Raw genomic sequence first — 16,648 nt, forward strand, 5'->3', positions numbered from 1 at the left:
GTGTGGTTTGTTATGTTAGCAGGGTACGGGACTTTTGGCTGGAACAGGGTCCGGCCGAGGTGCTCAACAAACTGCAGCGCAAAGAGCTGACTCTGTTCAGGGCGGCCGAAATGCTCAACGTCACGGTGACCACTCTAGCCAACTACCTGTCGACGCTGCGTCAGAGTGAGACGACGCCAGACGAAGTGGACGAAACGGACGCTGATGACGACGACTGCGGTAGCGGTGGCGGTGACCGGTTTGCGTCGGCGCGTCACGTGCTCAGCAACAACCCGGACATCACTATTGTCAAGCGGGAACCGGGGGCGGCGGCGCTGAACGGTAGCAAGTGACATCACCAGTGATTCGATTCCATTCAATTGATCAGTGGCACAACACAACTTGTCTCTACTACCAACTGAGGTGAGCGATCAACTTCATTCATAAACGAGAACTCGTTTCTACAACCGTTGAATTTCATTCATAAACGGTCTCTACAACCAACTGAGGTGAGCGATCAACTTCATTCATAAACGAGAACTCGTTCCTACAACCGTTGAACTTCATTCATAAACGGTCTCTACAACCAACTGAGATGAGCTATCAACTTCATTCATAAACACGTCTCTATAACCGTCAAGGTGAGCGACTAACTTCATTCATAAACGAGAATCCGTCTTACAACCTTTAGCTGCATTGCTGTGAACGACAAACCTTCATTCATAAACAAGAACACTTCTCTTCAACCGTCACGGTTGCCGCTGTGATAAGCGACTAAAGGTCGTCACACACTCTTAAGGCTCAACTCACATCTACGTGACTCAGGTCGAGAAGAGACTCGACTCTAGTCGAGAGCAAGTGTTTTCAAACGGTGACATCGCGGAGACTAGAATCGACTGGTCTGAGTGTCACCATTTGGAAACACATACTCTCGACTAGAGTCGAGTCTCTTCTCGACCTGAGTCGCGTAAGTGTGAGGTGAGCCTAAGAATACTCTAGGAATTAATAGAGTATTCCTCAAAACACACTCTAGGAATTCTAGCTAGGAATACGTCTTCGGAACACGTAGTCATCCTATCTCCCAATGTTCATTTATTTATTTATTTCATTGACAATTACAAATCATAATTACAACATAATATGATTGGGAGAAGACAACAGGCATAGCCCAAAAGTTTCTTCTCCCAAATTTTTACAAATAAAAGTTTCAAAAAAGAATGAGGTTATAATTGATGTTAGCTACGCTGCACTTGTGTGAGGACAGATTGATTAACATTGGGAAATAAGTCGGTTACGTCTTTTGATGACGTATTTCAAGCTACACGTAGCTGGGTATGTGACGACCTTTAGCTGCATTGAGGTGAGCGACCCAACAGTTTGTATGAGTTGTTCTGTACTTCTGAATTATTATAATAATTGATGAGTGTGTTGGTATATTGCCAAAGCCTCAGTTGTTATCTATATTCATTAATTTCTATTCTGCATCTAGGAATGGGATATTATATTATTTATATCATTCACTTTGAACATACATTATGTAGGTTCCCACATACCAGTATCTGATTCAGTAAATGTGTACGGCATAGGAGAATATTATTTCCAATAGTTTTTTTATTTCAATAGGGCTAATTGAAAGTTTAATTTTACATAAAACAATTACTAGTAGGCTACCCTTTTTTATTTTTATTTTTTTCAATATAAAAGGAAAGGCTACCCTTTTTTATTTTATTCCTTTTCAATATAAAAGGAAAAATGAAACTAGTAATTCGATGTAATTAAATTACTCACATGAGTTCTTATTGGATTATTCATACTCGCCCGGCCGGGCTGGGTGACAATAGTCCCATTAAACTCATGGAAATTAAATTATCACTTTACCGGATACTGATATGTGGGATTCCAGCTTAAAGGTGAGTGAACTTCAAGGATCGTATTCACAAACGATAACTTGTGAAGGATCGTATTCACAAACGAGAACTTGCCAAGGATCGTATTCACAAACGAGAACTTGTCAAGGATCGTATTCACAAACGAGAACTTGTCAAGGATCGTATTCACAAACGTGAACTTGTTTTTAGAAAATGATATAAATTGGTGTTTCATGAACAGTTTTATGAATTCTTCGGTAATGCATATTGTTACTAAAACATCATGTTCCTTATGTTTTGCAAATTTAGGTTACTGAACCTAGAAAGATTGCATAGACGATGCTTTAGTTGAAACTATTGTACTTGCTGTAATATAAGTACAGTTGACTTTAGGGTGCCCGAACCACACTGAACGTGCGTTGCAAGCCTTGCTATACAGTCATTGATTATTTATCATGTATGTATGATTTAATTCTCTAAAATCTATAATCTGTAAAGTCTTATGTTTACAAGCTGTTGACAACAGCTTGACACTAAAGCTGCGTTTACACCAAAGTTATTAACAAAATGTTAATAACTTAATCCTTATAGATTCTATTAGATTGAACGGAACTTGACAAACACATATGTTCATCATGTGTATGCTAAGTTATGTTCAATCAAATAGAATCTATAAGGATTAAGTTATTAAATTTTTATTAATAACTTTGATGTAAACGCAGCTTTAGAGTAATGAAACACGCCTCTGGGGAAATAAACAAAATTGAGAAACAAAAATTTGAAAAATTCTAAAAATAATATAAAGTGAACACTAGTAATTCAATTCTTGTTATTAAAGTGAAAAGTTGAAAAAGGTACCTACATAAAACATTTTAAAATCTCTAAAAAGCAAATAGAAATTTTTGTGGTCCATGCTTTCTCTTACTCTGCATGCACACGTTCTTGGCTATAAGATCTGATTGATAATGCAGATTTTATCATTTTTTTCTATGGGCGCTTGACCAATGACTTGACAACCTCTTGAACATCCACACTGGATCTGTTTTCTCAGTTGTGTTTTGCATGCAATTTAAAGAGATTGTGAAGTTATTGATCCTGCGTACAATGAATACAGAACTACTAGGTCCAACCGCTAGTAAACGTATTAACTTATACACCCGCTTGCACAAAAGTCTGGTAACTTCTAATTCCGATTAAATGCCTCGATAACCAATCGGAGAAGCAAGCCTCCTTCTCAAGAAACGCTTCTCTGATTGGTTCTCGTGGAAGTTGATCATGATTAAAATGAAATATGCTTTTGTGCGACCGGGCCTCAGTTTTAAATTTATTCGATTGCATGGATTTACTTCATCTAAATATAAATCTATAAACGATTTATCAACTTTATTACTTTTATTACTGATAAATTGAAAAATATAATTCAATTGACATTATTATAATGCTGGTTCGTCCAAGAAATGAAGTTGTAAAGTTGTATAGATTAGATCTGTTGTGCCCTTTCATTGTAATTGGATAAAAAATGAATTATTAGACTATCATAATCAAGTTATTGATAAGAGTATGAAAATAAGTATTTATATAAAGATGTATACACCTACACTTTGAACACGTACACTATATATTACTGAAGTTTTGCTAAACACTTTAGATAATAACCTATTAAGATAGACTAAAATAATGACGATCCTATTTGGAAAATATTCTTATTTATGTAATATTGTACTGAAAATTTTATATCAACTTCACTGGATTGTTTTTTATTCGCTTGTTTTCATCGTTGTATTGTAAGAATTTTATATAATATAAATAGGTACTTCCAAAGTCTTGCTTCGTTAAATATTGAAATTTCATTTCATAAAATTTGTTCAGTTACAGATTTTATCAATATTGTCACAGTTTGTACGTCTGAACTATTATAATTTATGAGTTTATTGGTATATTGCCTAAGCGGACTCAGTTGTGATTGTAATTTTTAAAGTTTATTCTGCATCTTGGGGATATTGTATGAGTTCACAATTTAGATGTAACTCAATAGTTCCAATGATAGGCCTAATTAATTAATGTATGACAAAGTCCTAGATAGTTTCACTTCACAGAAATTCCTTTCACATTTAATATTTAAATTGGTTGTCACAAGTGCAATAACAAAGGTTAAGTAAACCCAGGATTACAGTTAACTTATTTTTTTTTCAATTTCATTTCGATGCTAATAGATTAATTTCTTATTTCTATCCCTCTACTATTAAGAAATTTCGGTCGGATTTCCTGTTTGTCTTGAAGGTACTAGTCGTGTTAGGCAATTCTCGTGAATTTCTGCTTAACGTCACAATAATATTGTAAATTTCAAATCATACCAAATTAATTTCTGATTCTCTCATATCGTTTGCATATTATTTGTTTTAATTTGCAATCTTTTGTGATGAAGTTAGTTGAGATTTAAACTTTCTCAATAACGATTTTAATCGATTTTTTGTCAAAAATCCTTGCTAACAAGTTTATAATCAATTACACCCCTAGAAAAATTATATACTTGTCATCTTCATCCGTCCCTTAATATGTAATCGTTTTCTCGCAGTTTTGTTAGTTACATTTATGTATATTTATATTTATGATTTTTTTTAAATCATCCAATCATTCTTGTTACCAAAATCGACTGTGGTGGAATAATCTAGAATGTGCAATAAAATTATGATTCTGTCTGGAATGAAGCTCGGGAGATTCTGTCATTATAATATCATTCCAATCCGATGAACTTTTCTATCGACATAAAAACTGAGATAGTTTTATTTGCAGAAGAAACACTTTATCGCGTGCAATTTTCTAATTGCCTTGTAAAATCGATGTTGTAGTTCTATATCATCTCAGTTATTTTCACCAAATGAATTCATGTGCGAGGGTGGGATCGAATGGGAAGATAACAATTGAGATAATTCATTAAATGGAAGATGAATGAATTGAATAATGCAAACTAAAATTATTTCTCACATAATGTGTCATCCTATCACAACCATTGAATTTCTCGTTCTATATTTCCTTCTTTCAACTTGTTAATCATAACAATAATTCTCTAACTCTTACATTTCGCCGTTCTTATTCTCTCAAAACAGATCAATTTTAATTATTTTTAATTATCGTCTCCTATATCTGAAACCTTCTAATAGTATTCCTTGGAATAGGCTATGTCATTCAAATTAATCTGCTACTGTGTTAATTTTCTCTGGTGAGTTTTATCAAAGCGAATCAATAATTGAGAATTGCTATTTTATTGTGGAATAAATTCATTTCTTCAGTAGCTTGATTTTAGTCTGAATTAAGTTTATCAACTGTGATTTCGCTATTCAAATTTAATCTAATTTTAGGAATAATATGGTTGAGAGAAAATATATATTTCTGAGTTAGGTAGATTTTAATATTATATTCAATTATCGTATATCATTCCACAAGATTCCCTTTCCTAGTATATAGATGAAATCTATACTTCCGTTGAAAATTAATGAGTTGAATTATAATATTGAACATTATATTATCTGTTTTTAGTTATGTAGTTTACTAACTTGCCTAAATTAATTGAAGTGATTATTTCTAGAATAATAAATAGAAATGGTAAAGATTATATAATACAACTGATATTTATTATATTATACAACTAAGTTTTTTAGGATTTTGAAGCATTCCATATACATATTCTGCAAAATTGTATTACTTGTAATGTGTTATTTATATGAAGATACTGTAGTAAATTTATCGTATTGTGTGTTTTCTAGTAGGTTAACTTTTATTGTTTTATGAGACAAGGGATGTTCCTTTGTGCTCTGACCAAAACTAGATAATTTGTAAATAAAAAACATATCTATAATAATGTATGCTTCTCGACCATCTATTACACTCTGCCTTTTTCTAAAATATTCTATGCCCCACCTGTTTATAAAATATTAAATATTTATATACTATATTATTTGTAGCAGTATTTATTATCCATTCTTATGGAAGATGGTGTGCAATTGGTATCAATTTACGTGTAATTATTGTCGTTATTTGGTGAATGAGATTCCCCAATTTTTATTTTTAACTTATTTTTAGATTTTTATGAAAGAAAATGTATAGTAAAGTCTCCTTAGATTAATTCTTACTTACTCGGAATTTTACCATGACAATAACATCTTTTAATTAGTAGAACTGTGATTGGATAATTGATATTTCTTATCAATTTGCAGTCACCTATTATAGTCCTGCGTGATTAGCATTAGTTTACTTTTGATCGATTCATTAATATCTTGATCTCTCTTGTACATAATATTTAATCAATTCATCGTATTACTCACATTGCCTATTAGCTGCAAATTATAATATTTTCCGTTATTATTTCGTGATAGAATTTAACACATATACTCAAATCCTCTCGAGAATATTTGAAGCTTGATAAGTGTATTGTCCAATATCTAAACTATACCGGTATTGAGCTTGTATATCGGAGACTTTACTGTGCATAAATAAATAATTTACTTGTTAGTTAAGAATCTCTATTATTTGTTTGTTTATATTTAAACTAACTGTATTATTGTGTTATTTGTTTAGTACTGTGTGTTGTATATTACTGTTGAATTTTATCTATAAGTTTATTATATTTCCAAACTACATATTTGAATAAACCTGTATTGAAACGTTTTATACTAATTAAGTATAGTGCAATATAGTCGAATGACTGTAAATGTGTAATCCATGGACATTCGTGGGTCATAAGTATCTAGTGCCTATGGGAATCATGAGGTAATTTCAATTTCAAACTAATTCATTGAACTTTTATTTGTATCCTCAGTGCATTTTGTCTATTTGTATTGTGTTTTCATGTCATAATTACTACTCTATTGTTCAGTAATTCATTATGACTATTTAGGCTACAATATTACTATCGGTTTAAAATAGCTAACATTAATGAGTTATTCAATGAAATATTATTATTCTACAATGCTAAACGATTAGTTACTGTAAACATGCTCCATTTGCTTTCTGTTTGGTATTATTAATTTTTCATCACTTTGATTTTTATTATATGTTTACTTCATATTAATATTGATATCTATAGAGAGTCTGGTTGCATGATTGTTAGTCCATCTATTGAAACAATAATTTGTGATTTTTAAAGCATTAGAAATAATTGGACCACATCGTGGCTGTTCTTGATTTATTTATTTATTTATTTATTCACATTGTGTACAAATACTTGACATGAGGAAAGGCACAACAGGCTCATGCCTAAAACTGTCCCATTTCCAATTTATACTATACTGTCCAAATTAAAATGTTGGTTATGTCACTTTCACTTTTCAAAATACAATTTACACTCTTCAATACTCAGATAAACGAGCAAATTTTGAATCAATTAGATACTATTAGAGTCTGAACAGTAACTTAATTTACATTTATAGAATGTATAGGAAAATAATGAATTTAATACTAAACTCGAGTTGAGACTCGAACAATGTATTCGTGTTGCCAAATTGTGCAAAATTGCCATCACCTCGCGTAAGCCCATACGACTATATCTGTTCAATCTGACAACACTGTCAGTCTCAATGAATATAAGCAGGACAACCTATGTTGGATATCCTGATATATATTGTGACATATTGGCTTGTATGAAAAGGTAGACATTTTGCAAAATTATGCAACACGGATATGTGGCACAAGTCTCAACTTGTTCCATTATCATTCATTATTTATACATTCATAGGTACAAGAACATTCTTAACTCATTATGAGTTATTCCGAGTATAATTAGATTTTCTGCGATTTGATTGCGAATTTTGGGAAGTACATTTGATTTTTTTAGGGATAAAACTTGAATAATGTCACAAAATCTTGCACATATAACCTGTAGACTCATCCTTGTTTTTTTATCATTACTACTTGTTCATCTTCATAGTAGATCGTTTCTAATTGTGCTGTTTTTATCATTTAGGCTAAACACACACTTAAAGGTGTGTCGACTCATGTCGAGAGCGTGTGTTTTCAAATGGTGACGTCGCGGAGACTAGAATCGACTGGTCTGAGTGTCACCATTTGGAAACACATGCTCTCGACTAGAGTCGAGTTTCTTCTCGACCTGAGTCGCGTAAGTGTGAGTTGAGCCTTAGGCTTCATAACTCTATATGACTATTCAGATTTCCCAATGTATATTTGGAATCTTTCAAGCCGTTAGAAAGCTTAATAGTAATTTCCTGGTATGAGATGTTTTATTGTTGCGACAAATTTCATTTTTTATTGCCAAATGCACAGAAATTTTTGGAACTCTTTGTTTTGGAAGTGATTGATTATTGAAGCTTAATTTACCAATTAACATTGAATTCAATTCGTACCAACTTAGTTCTATGCAGGTTCTGGGACAGTATAATTTTGTTTTCTCCTTCTTCCGTGTTATCGGATAGCACGTTATACTGTCGGTCCCAGCTGAAGTATGACAGTCGTGAGGCCCATTGACGACTAAAATTATATATTCAGGTGAGGTGAGACCTTCCCGTAAGGGACTCCCCACCAGCAAAAGCCTTATGAATCAACTTATTTCTACTTCTAGAACCCTAGTACAATGTGATGCACTAATATAATATTTAGCGTTTTATAATATTAATAAAATTCATACTGTCTAATGTCCCTAAAATATTACAAGTTTTAACCTCGCATTATCATCATTCCACTAAACTTAGATATATCTTTCCCTTATGAAATTCAAAAAGGAAGGGCATCTAGTATTCGGCGTTGGTAAAATAAAAATATTCTACAAAAACTGAAATGACGCTTAAGAATTGATAATTTTCTGATCTCTATCTGTCATTTAATAGAAGAGTGTGTTGTGAGTTTGAATAACTTGGAAATCACTCTTCACTAACAATGGGGAAAATTGTATTTTTATTTTATATTCAAGTTATTTTGTGTGCTTGATACTCTCAAACTCTATGAACTAATATTGATAAGAGAATACATGCTTTGACATTTTCAATTTGAATTATGCATTAAAAGATTCCACATTCTTAATCACAATTCACATTTTGTAGCTTATCGTGGGTAGAGGGTGTAGAGTCTATATTGAATATTATACGGTAGAAAAGACATTTAAATTTAGTTAGTTGAATTCTAATTTTACCGTTTATTATTATTATTTTTTGTGTACTGCACAGTATTTTCCAATTTTGTAGACTGTTTTGCCAAAGTCGTGTAATAATAGTTATTGTATACAAGTCTAGTGCTTTTCTAGTTTAAATTAAATTATTTTTAGTGTTGAGTTAATTTATGTATTTTATGTTAATTAATGCATTTTGAATTGACTGATTTGGCAAGAAATTATTATATTGAAATTTAAGTGTTTCCCTGAAAATTTTTAATTGTTCTATCGAAATGTGTTAAAACTGTGCATTATGTTGAATGCAAGTCTTCTCTTGTAATGGTGCAGTATGAAAATTCATGGTATCTCTATGTTTGTTCTTTCTATTGTTTCCTCACTTTCATTATTGTTCCCATATAGAAATTTTATTCAAATGATAATGGTTAAAATAACCACATATATTATATTAAAAATATTGTATTCCAGTATTAACAGTAAAACTGTACCACAAACTTATTTTATCCAAGAGTTAACTGTTGAAAATTTTATTATTCTGGAACAAACTTTAAAACTTTTGTTGTTTCATTTTAACAGATTTTATTGTTATCTATCAGTAATGTATTATTTTAAAAGATGATGGGGGGTTTCTTGGTATCCATTCCGAACTGCGATGTATTAGCACACTATTTTGACGTTTTACACAACGATCTGCATTGAATTATTTATGTAATTAAACAATTTTTCACCTACTGACTAGAATACTTTTGACAGTCTGTTGAAAATGGACGCTTGCCGCCCGAAAGTAGTCCAGCCAGTAAGTGAACAAGATTGTTTATTTACATAAATAAATGACTGCATGTCGTCGTATAAAACCAGAGAGTATTTACAATTTACATTCTATAATCTCTGTATATAACATAAAATTAGTGTGTACTATTTTTGTTATTCATTAAAAATTTATCACTTAACTCATACATCAATTTTCAGTTCTGAGTTTGGACATCATGATCGGTCAAATTTAAGCTTATAATTTGAAACAATATTTCCATTTTCAAATAATTTGAAGCTTGTTTTACTTTATGTTCTAGTTAATGTCCTATAGATTATATTTTCCTATATTGTTTTCTATGATGATAATCGAATTTTATTTATTTGTAATTAAATTTTTATATTCATTTGAGTTTTTATTTTTAATTCATCCCAAACTTGATTAGTGAGTAGCATTTTTTATTTATTCTAGTATTAATGAAAAGACAATCAAGCACTCATTAGGTTATTCATTTTTTATTTACTTCTCGTATATTATGATTTTTCAAAACTAGAAATAGGCTTTAGTGGTCTTCTTGCTTTGTTTTTACTACTTGAAGTTTTTCACCTCATAAAAATGAAAACGTGATTTTCAAAAAAATATTCATTTTTCTTCAAGATTATAGATGATTTTTATGAAATATATTGTATGAAAATATTCTTAGAATGTACCGTACTTAGTAGTATTCAAAGTAAAATAACATAACGTCAGGATGAGTGCCTCACGTCGCAAAGGCTTTATTTTTATTTAGTCGAATAAATGCATCTGGTTTTCAAATACTCCACTAGATACAGTACTGAAATAGTTATTTGTGCAACTAGTGCGCAAAGTGACAGTTTGCTGCACCGAAAGAAACGTTTACGCCCGAGCCGTAGGCGAGGGCGGAATGCTTTGTTGAGTGCAGCAGAGGAACTTTGCGCACGTATTTCACATTAAGTTTTTCCTACAGTTACCATTGAATATGAAAAGTGGGTAATTATGGGTAAAATTGCCTGAAATGCATCAAATGTTTTTCTGTGTCATTTTATTATTGATAAAAACCTTAATTTATTGTCAAATTGAATAAAAATGTTGTCCTTGGTTATAATATCTAATACTAATAATTTGCGCGTTATGCTTCGTTGCACCTCTGCTCACTATAGCAGCCACAGCAGTCACTGTTACCAACTTAATTTTGATTTTGCTGCACTGGTGCTCCATATAACCTACTAAGTATTTTGCGTTGCCATGTTGCAAATCTGGAGTGCAGAAAAATGTTACCCGCACTAGAGCGGAAAAGTGATTCTTTGCGTTCTGTAATCAGTGCAGCAATGGCCACTTTTCAACGTAACTGTAGGAAAACAATAGAAGATAATCTCCATGAATGGTTGAATCTGATATCACTTTTCCGTGAGAAACAGATCTTCCTGGATTATAAGTACAGTAAGTCTTTTCTTTAGGGCTATTTTTAATATAAATAAAATATAGATCTCAGTACCCTTCTAAAATGATTTAAAAGGGTACTGAGATTTATATTTTATTTGTACAGTAAGTGTATGTAAATTCACCAAGTTCCTTTATTAATAATAGTATTTCGCCTTATTACAATTTGCCTTTGAATTTTATTGTATGTATTTCCGACTAAAGATTTACTGTAAGGTCTGCTTAAAATGAACCCTTTCTATTTATATAAAAATAATAGCAACTATCAGTTCATTGATCTTTTTCGCCACACTGCACAGAAAGCAGCTGTTTTCCAGTCCCTACGTAGATCTGAAAGAACTTGTTTGCAGACGACGTCAGTAAAGGGTTTCTTTTCCGGTCTAGGCCAGAAAGTTGTCTCTTTCCAGCCGCTCATGGAAGTAGTTAATAAGTCATCCGCTAGATCGGGCGAGTGTCCACTTTCATCATCAGCTGAAGTCGCCATGATTTCAGTTCCAGTTTCGAATCAAACTAATTCGCTTCGCAACCAGTTTTATTCAATTATTTATTGTTGATTAGTACATTCCGAATTTTCAAAAATGCTTGAAGATGACTGTGGTATTCCAAGTGAAATTTTAAAATAATCTGAAATCCTGACTGCAAATCTTCTACCACTAAAATCAAGAGATAGATACGATAGCTTAACGAGTATTCTTTATTTTGTATTCTTTATTTATTTTGTCAGCAATACCTGTAGTGTGGCAAAAAATATCGTTCGCACCACGGGCAAAAATGTTTTTCCAGCTCTCAATCTTTTCTAGTCCTCGGCCTACGGCCTCGGACTTGAAAACCGATTTCGAGCTGGAAAAATCTCATTTTCTGCTCTAGGTGCGAAATATACTATTATTATTCACGTGTATTACAATTTCTAGAGAGCTAGTTTGTAGAAAACTAGAAAGTTGCTGTTTTGATTCTGGTTTCTCATGAAGTTTTGAAATGCAATTTGTATCAATGTAAAACAATAGGCAACATAAAAATGTTGAAGACAGCAGTGAACCATCCTAGCCATGTATTTCTGTATGCTGAACTCAATATGAGAATAACGTACCGGTATTGTGTCTTCATGTTTTTTTATAGAATTAACTTATGAGAATAATGATATCTTGTGCAGGGAATTTGGAAACACCATTTCATAGAAATATTTTATCGGCAAGACTCGATTGACTAGATAGTGTATTGTTTGCAATTTCAGTTTTAAAGACAGATAATTAGATAGGTAAGTTGTCCTTTGAAAATTGGCACAATACTATGCTGTAAGCCAACAGTAGGTAGGGACAACTTGAATAAATATTTTTTCTTTTTTTATAATTTAATTTTGTAGCCGAGTTCCACTTGTCCTCCTCACTCTTCATAGTGCTTATTATGTATAGGAATAATATATGAAATACTTTCCTCTGATATAGTAATAATGTCGGGGACCGAGCTTCGCTCTGGAGTACAAAAGCATAAACAATTTATTACGAAAGAAGAAATTATAATAACATTTATACAGAAATGTTCTATATAATCACAGTAAATTGAGATTAATTCCCAGAGGAATGCAAAAATTTCCCTCACAAAGGCCCAGTTGTACAAAAGCCTGTTGAATTTTAATCCTGATTAACTTCATGTGAACCAAATCAGAGAGACCATTTCAAAAAGATGGATCTACTGGAATTATTCAGGATTGAAAATAACCCGGCTTTTTTGCAACCGGCACTAAGTACCTGATTGAATGATTACAAAAGTTCAACAGCTGAGTCATAATTTTGACACAGTCCCACACACATGAACTCGCTCACTCACTTCCATCACCAACAGACGACGAAATAATATTACCGTATCAGCTGTTTTTCCAAGGATGAATAATAATCATCCTTTTAATGTCCTTCAGCGAGTTTTCCCAGGGATGAGACCTAGTGCAATCGAATTTTTATATCATAAACCTACTATGTTCCAAATCTAGTGAAAATCGTTAGAGCCGTTTTCGAGATCCGTTGAACATAACCAGATATAAATAATTACCTACCATGTTCTGAATTTCGTGAGAGTCGTTATAGCCGTTTTCGAGATCCGGTGAAATACAAACATATTATAAACATCTAAACATATAAACAGAAGTTGCTCGTTTAATATAATAGGAAGTCCACAACTTTTTAAACGTTTGAGAGTTTTTTACAACTTTCAATTAGTTGAATGTTGAACCTCAAACTCACAACAACAAAACCTACAAGATTTATTATCATGATCTGACGTGCACTTGCACATAGACGCATTCAATGTGATCACACCCGGATAGGTATGCACACTCCAATTGAAAACAATGCATCAAATCTAATCGTCCGATGCGTGCCGTCCGTCCGATGACGATCTGTGTGCACCTACCTTAAGGAGGGAACGAGAAGATGCTCCTCCATTCTTCTCAACTTGGTCAATGAGAAGAATTCATTGAAGAAGCCGTTCTGCTCGGCATGCTCATAATATCTTCCTCAGCAGTTGACACCGCATTGTATAGTTGACTCCTCACTCTATGCTGGAAAGAGGGCGGCATTGTCCTTGTTAGTTGGTACATGGAAATGAAAAACAGATACAGAGGATCCTCACTGAAGTTATCACTCACTTCCAATCTGATCTTCTCTTCGCCGCGTTGATTCGTTTTCTCACTTTCCTGTTGATAATTCCTTTCCTGTTCCATGGATCTCTCCAGTAGACTTTGGACTGTATCTACTTTCCTTTTTTTCGACTTCTTGGCTGTTGAAGTAGCAGATGTATTTCTACTAGGTTCATCTAGGATACTTTCAACATCGGAAGCGTAGAATAGTTGTTCATGCGTTTCATTCTTGTAGTAGGAACTGTCGCGTTCCACATTGTCGGAGCTTAGTGGGAATGGATACGTATCGTCGCTGTCCTGCATGTGGGACTGATGTTGACCGGCGGTCGAGTATTGTTCAAGGAAGGACATTTGCTTCTGATAACGCCACAGTCTCATGCTGGCTGGGTCCACGCCGCTTTTGATACTGTTCCTTTGTCGACGTCTGGCATCTCGATAGGAATTCCTCATTTTCAACCATGTTGTTTTTGCCTCATGTCCTGAAACAAATATAAGATATAGACCGAACGTTCGTCATGGGATAAATATACTCGACATAGGCATGAAATCAACATTCCGTCTGGAGAGGCTAAGGTCCAGTCATCTGATAATGGGTAGACGTTTATTTAATAAATTGCCCTTCAAGTTTAGAGACATGGGAACCATAGAGTTCAAAAAAAAAAAACTACATACTAAAACCCTTTTTATGATGTTGAAGAGTTTTTTCAGCTGCCTGAATCCAGCGTAGGCCGGTGATGCTTTACAACCATTGAAACTATAGACATAATACCTTATTGACTTGTACCTTTGACAATAGAAAGGAGTACCTTTGACTATTCTTTCTATAGTCAAAGCTTGTACTCTATTATGTATTTATTTTGATGTGATCTTATGCATCTATAGATGATCGAGAAATATATCTATCTATCTAAAAAATATTGTTAAAATGTGAAGAAAAAATGTATGTTTGTTATGTTGCAAATATAGTGGAGCGGCGAATATGATTAAAATATTATTTTAAAAAAAGCTGCAGAGAAACATAGTGGAGCGGCGAAGTGGCTCCAATGCAACCAGTTCCAAGTTCATATATATTCAATGGTTATTGAGATATACAGAGATTTAACGCAAGAGATTCATTATCCATTAGATTAATCATTTTTTATCTTACTGAGCTGTGTGTTTTGTTTTTCTTATCGCTTGTGATTGTAAATTTGAATTTGAAGATTCATCGGATTTTAAAATTCATAATTACCAAATGTTTTATTTGAAATGAATAATCTTCCTACCAATCGAAAGAGAAAATTCCAAAGTTTTTTCACGATAAATACCTTGGGCCCCAATTTGAATAGGCAACTAGGACGCGCAGCCAATCAGATCATGGATTCGAGTAAGCTGGGCAGGCAGTCGCTCACTCCGTCAGGGGGCATTGTTTTAAGACTTGTACAGTCACGTTTTGGCTACCAGTTTGGTCATCTGGCTCGGCATCCAACCAGCAGCCAAATTTTGGCTACCAGGACGGCTACCCAAATTTAAAAACAGTGCCCGGTGATGGAGTGAGCGGCTTACTGTGTATGACCTGGTTGCCTGGCAGGCTACTCTAAGGAGCCAAATGTATCTATGTAAAAAACCTTTGAAATTTTCTGTTTCCATTAGTATAAAAAGATTATTTATTTCGAATGCGTTCTTTGGTAATTATGAATTTTAAAAATCCGATGAATTTCATGTAGTTATCCTGTATTTAATGGTTATTGAGATATGTGTATAGAGAATGTGTTCAATTCATTACATTCCATGGAATACCTCAGAAATTATAGACTGAATAATTTTTTGTTGGCAACATTTTTATCTGACATGGTCAATTGGTCCAATGCAACCGGTCTTGAAGTTCATATTTCAATGGTTAAGAAACGTTCAGAAAATTTGCTCAATTCAGTATGAATAAACGAATTTTTCTTCCTTTTTTAATTCCAGTATTAATAAACGAATTTTTAATCTATATAAAATACTACACTTTTAGCAGAGGAGGAGGAGGAGGGGTTTGTTACTGAGGACGCGCATTCCCACCGTGGGGTGGGGGGGGAGTATGATAACGAGTCACGTGCCACACGTTTTCTCTCCCTCCAGCCCAGTCAGAGTCACGCTCCAACATAGAGAGTAGAGTGTGTCATTTACTTGCTTTCTGTCTCTCTAATCCACATTAAATCAGCCCTAAAATAATAAACGCTCGATCCCACTTGATTTCAAGTGGATGTCTTGTAATTATTCATAATAATGTACTCACCATTTTGGAAATTCAACTGTTCAGCAATAGATTTCCAAAGCTGATTCTTCAGTTTCATCTTCATATAATTCGGATCGTTTGTGTCGTAAAGCTCCTTGTGTTCCTTTACCAATTCTATCAACTTGTCTTCCATTGAAACTAATATTCAATAATTCACAAAATTAAACTCGTCAAGGAATAGTCAATAAACGTGAAACTGTGTGAAAAATGTGAACTGCGGCACTTGTACTGCGCCTCAATAATTATCATCCCCACCACAGTGAGAAAACTGTGTCGTGTGTCGGGTCGGCTCAAGCTGTGCAGCGTTGCCAGTTCGAGGCGATCCATACAATCCAGCTGTTGAAAGCGTACGTGCTGTGTCACGTCACAAGTGTCAAAACTGAGAAATAGACATCTTGACTTGGAAAATTATAACAGAATTTAAGATGCTTCAAACAAAACTAAATATCGAAAATAAAGTTCAACATATTTGAATTCATTGTATAATAATTTGATAATCGTCTATAAATAATAAATTAATGAAGAAAAAATCAAAATGAGAGGTCATTTCCATTTCAAATGTCGAGCGTTTAACCGCCAAACATAA

General features: G+C 33.3%; 2 protein-coding genes across 4 annotated transcripts in view; one reads left to right on the forward strand and one right to left on the reverse strand.

Moving 5' to 3' along the window:
- Nucleotides 1–10,118, forward strand: part of LOC111043900 — a 46,197-nt gene extending 36,079 nt beyond the window's left edge. The window contains exons 8-9 of one of the 3 annotated variants that reach the window (XR_005571133.1): nucleotides 20–402; nucleotides 489–10,118. Coding sequence is in view for 2 of the 3 variants with exons in the window: in XM_039426494.1 (XP_039282428.1) it covers nucleotides 20–332 (313 nt within the window). In the remaining variant the exon portion in view is untranslated. Of the gene's footprint in view, nucleotides 1–19 lie in introns of all 3 variants that reach the window. The other 2 variants (XM_039426494.1, XM_039426496.1) reach the window with 2 other exon arrangements.
- A 1,822-nt stretch (nucleotides 10,119–11,940) lies between these two features.
- On the reverse strand, nucleotides 11,941–16,326 carry LOC111044028. Its single transcript, XM_022329081.2, has 2 exons — nucleotides 16,063–16,326; nucleotides 11,941–14,281 (listed from the first exon to the last, which is right to left on the reverse strand). The coding sequence occupies exons 1-2, from the start codon at nucleotides 16,193–16,195 to the stop codon at nucleotides 13,623–13,625; spliced, it is 792 nt and encodes a 263-aa protein (XP_022184773.2). The 5' UTR covers nucleotides 16,196–16,326; the 3' UTR covers nucleotides 11,941–13,622.
- Between the last annotated feature and the right edge of the window lie 322 nt (nucleotides 16,327–16,648).

The sequence above is a fragment of the Nilaparvata lugens genome, chromosome 4 (genome assembly GCF_014356525.2).
Source record: "Nilaparvata lugens isolate BPH chromosome 4, ASM1435652v1, whole genome shotgun sequence".
Taxonomy (NCBI): Eukaryota; Metazoa; Arthropoda; class Insecta; order Hemiptera; family Delphacidae; genus Nilaparvata; species Nilaparvata lugens.

Coding starts and splice junctions, on each gene's coding strand:
- LOC111044028 (XM_022329081.2), bottom strand. CDS start 16,195: ATGGAAGACAAGTTGATAGAATTGGTAAAGGAACACAAGGAGCTTTAC. Junction 14,282..16,062: donor ACAGTTGAATTTCCAAAATG/GTGAGTACATTA, acceptor TATTTGTTTCAG/GACATGAGGCAAAAACAACA.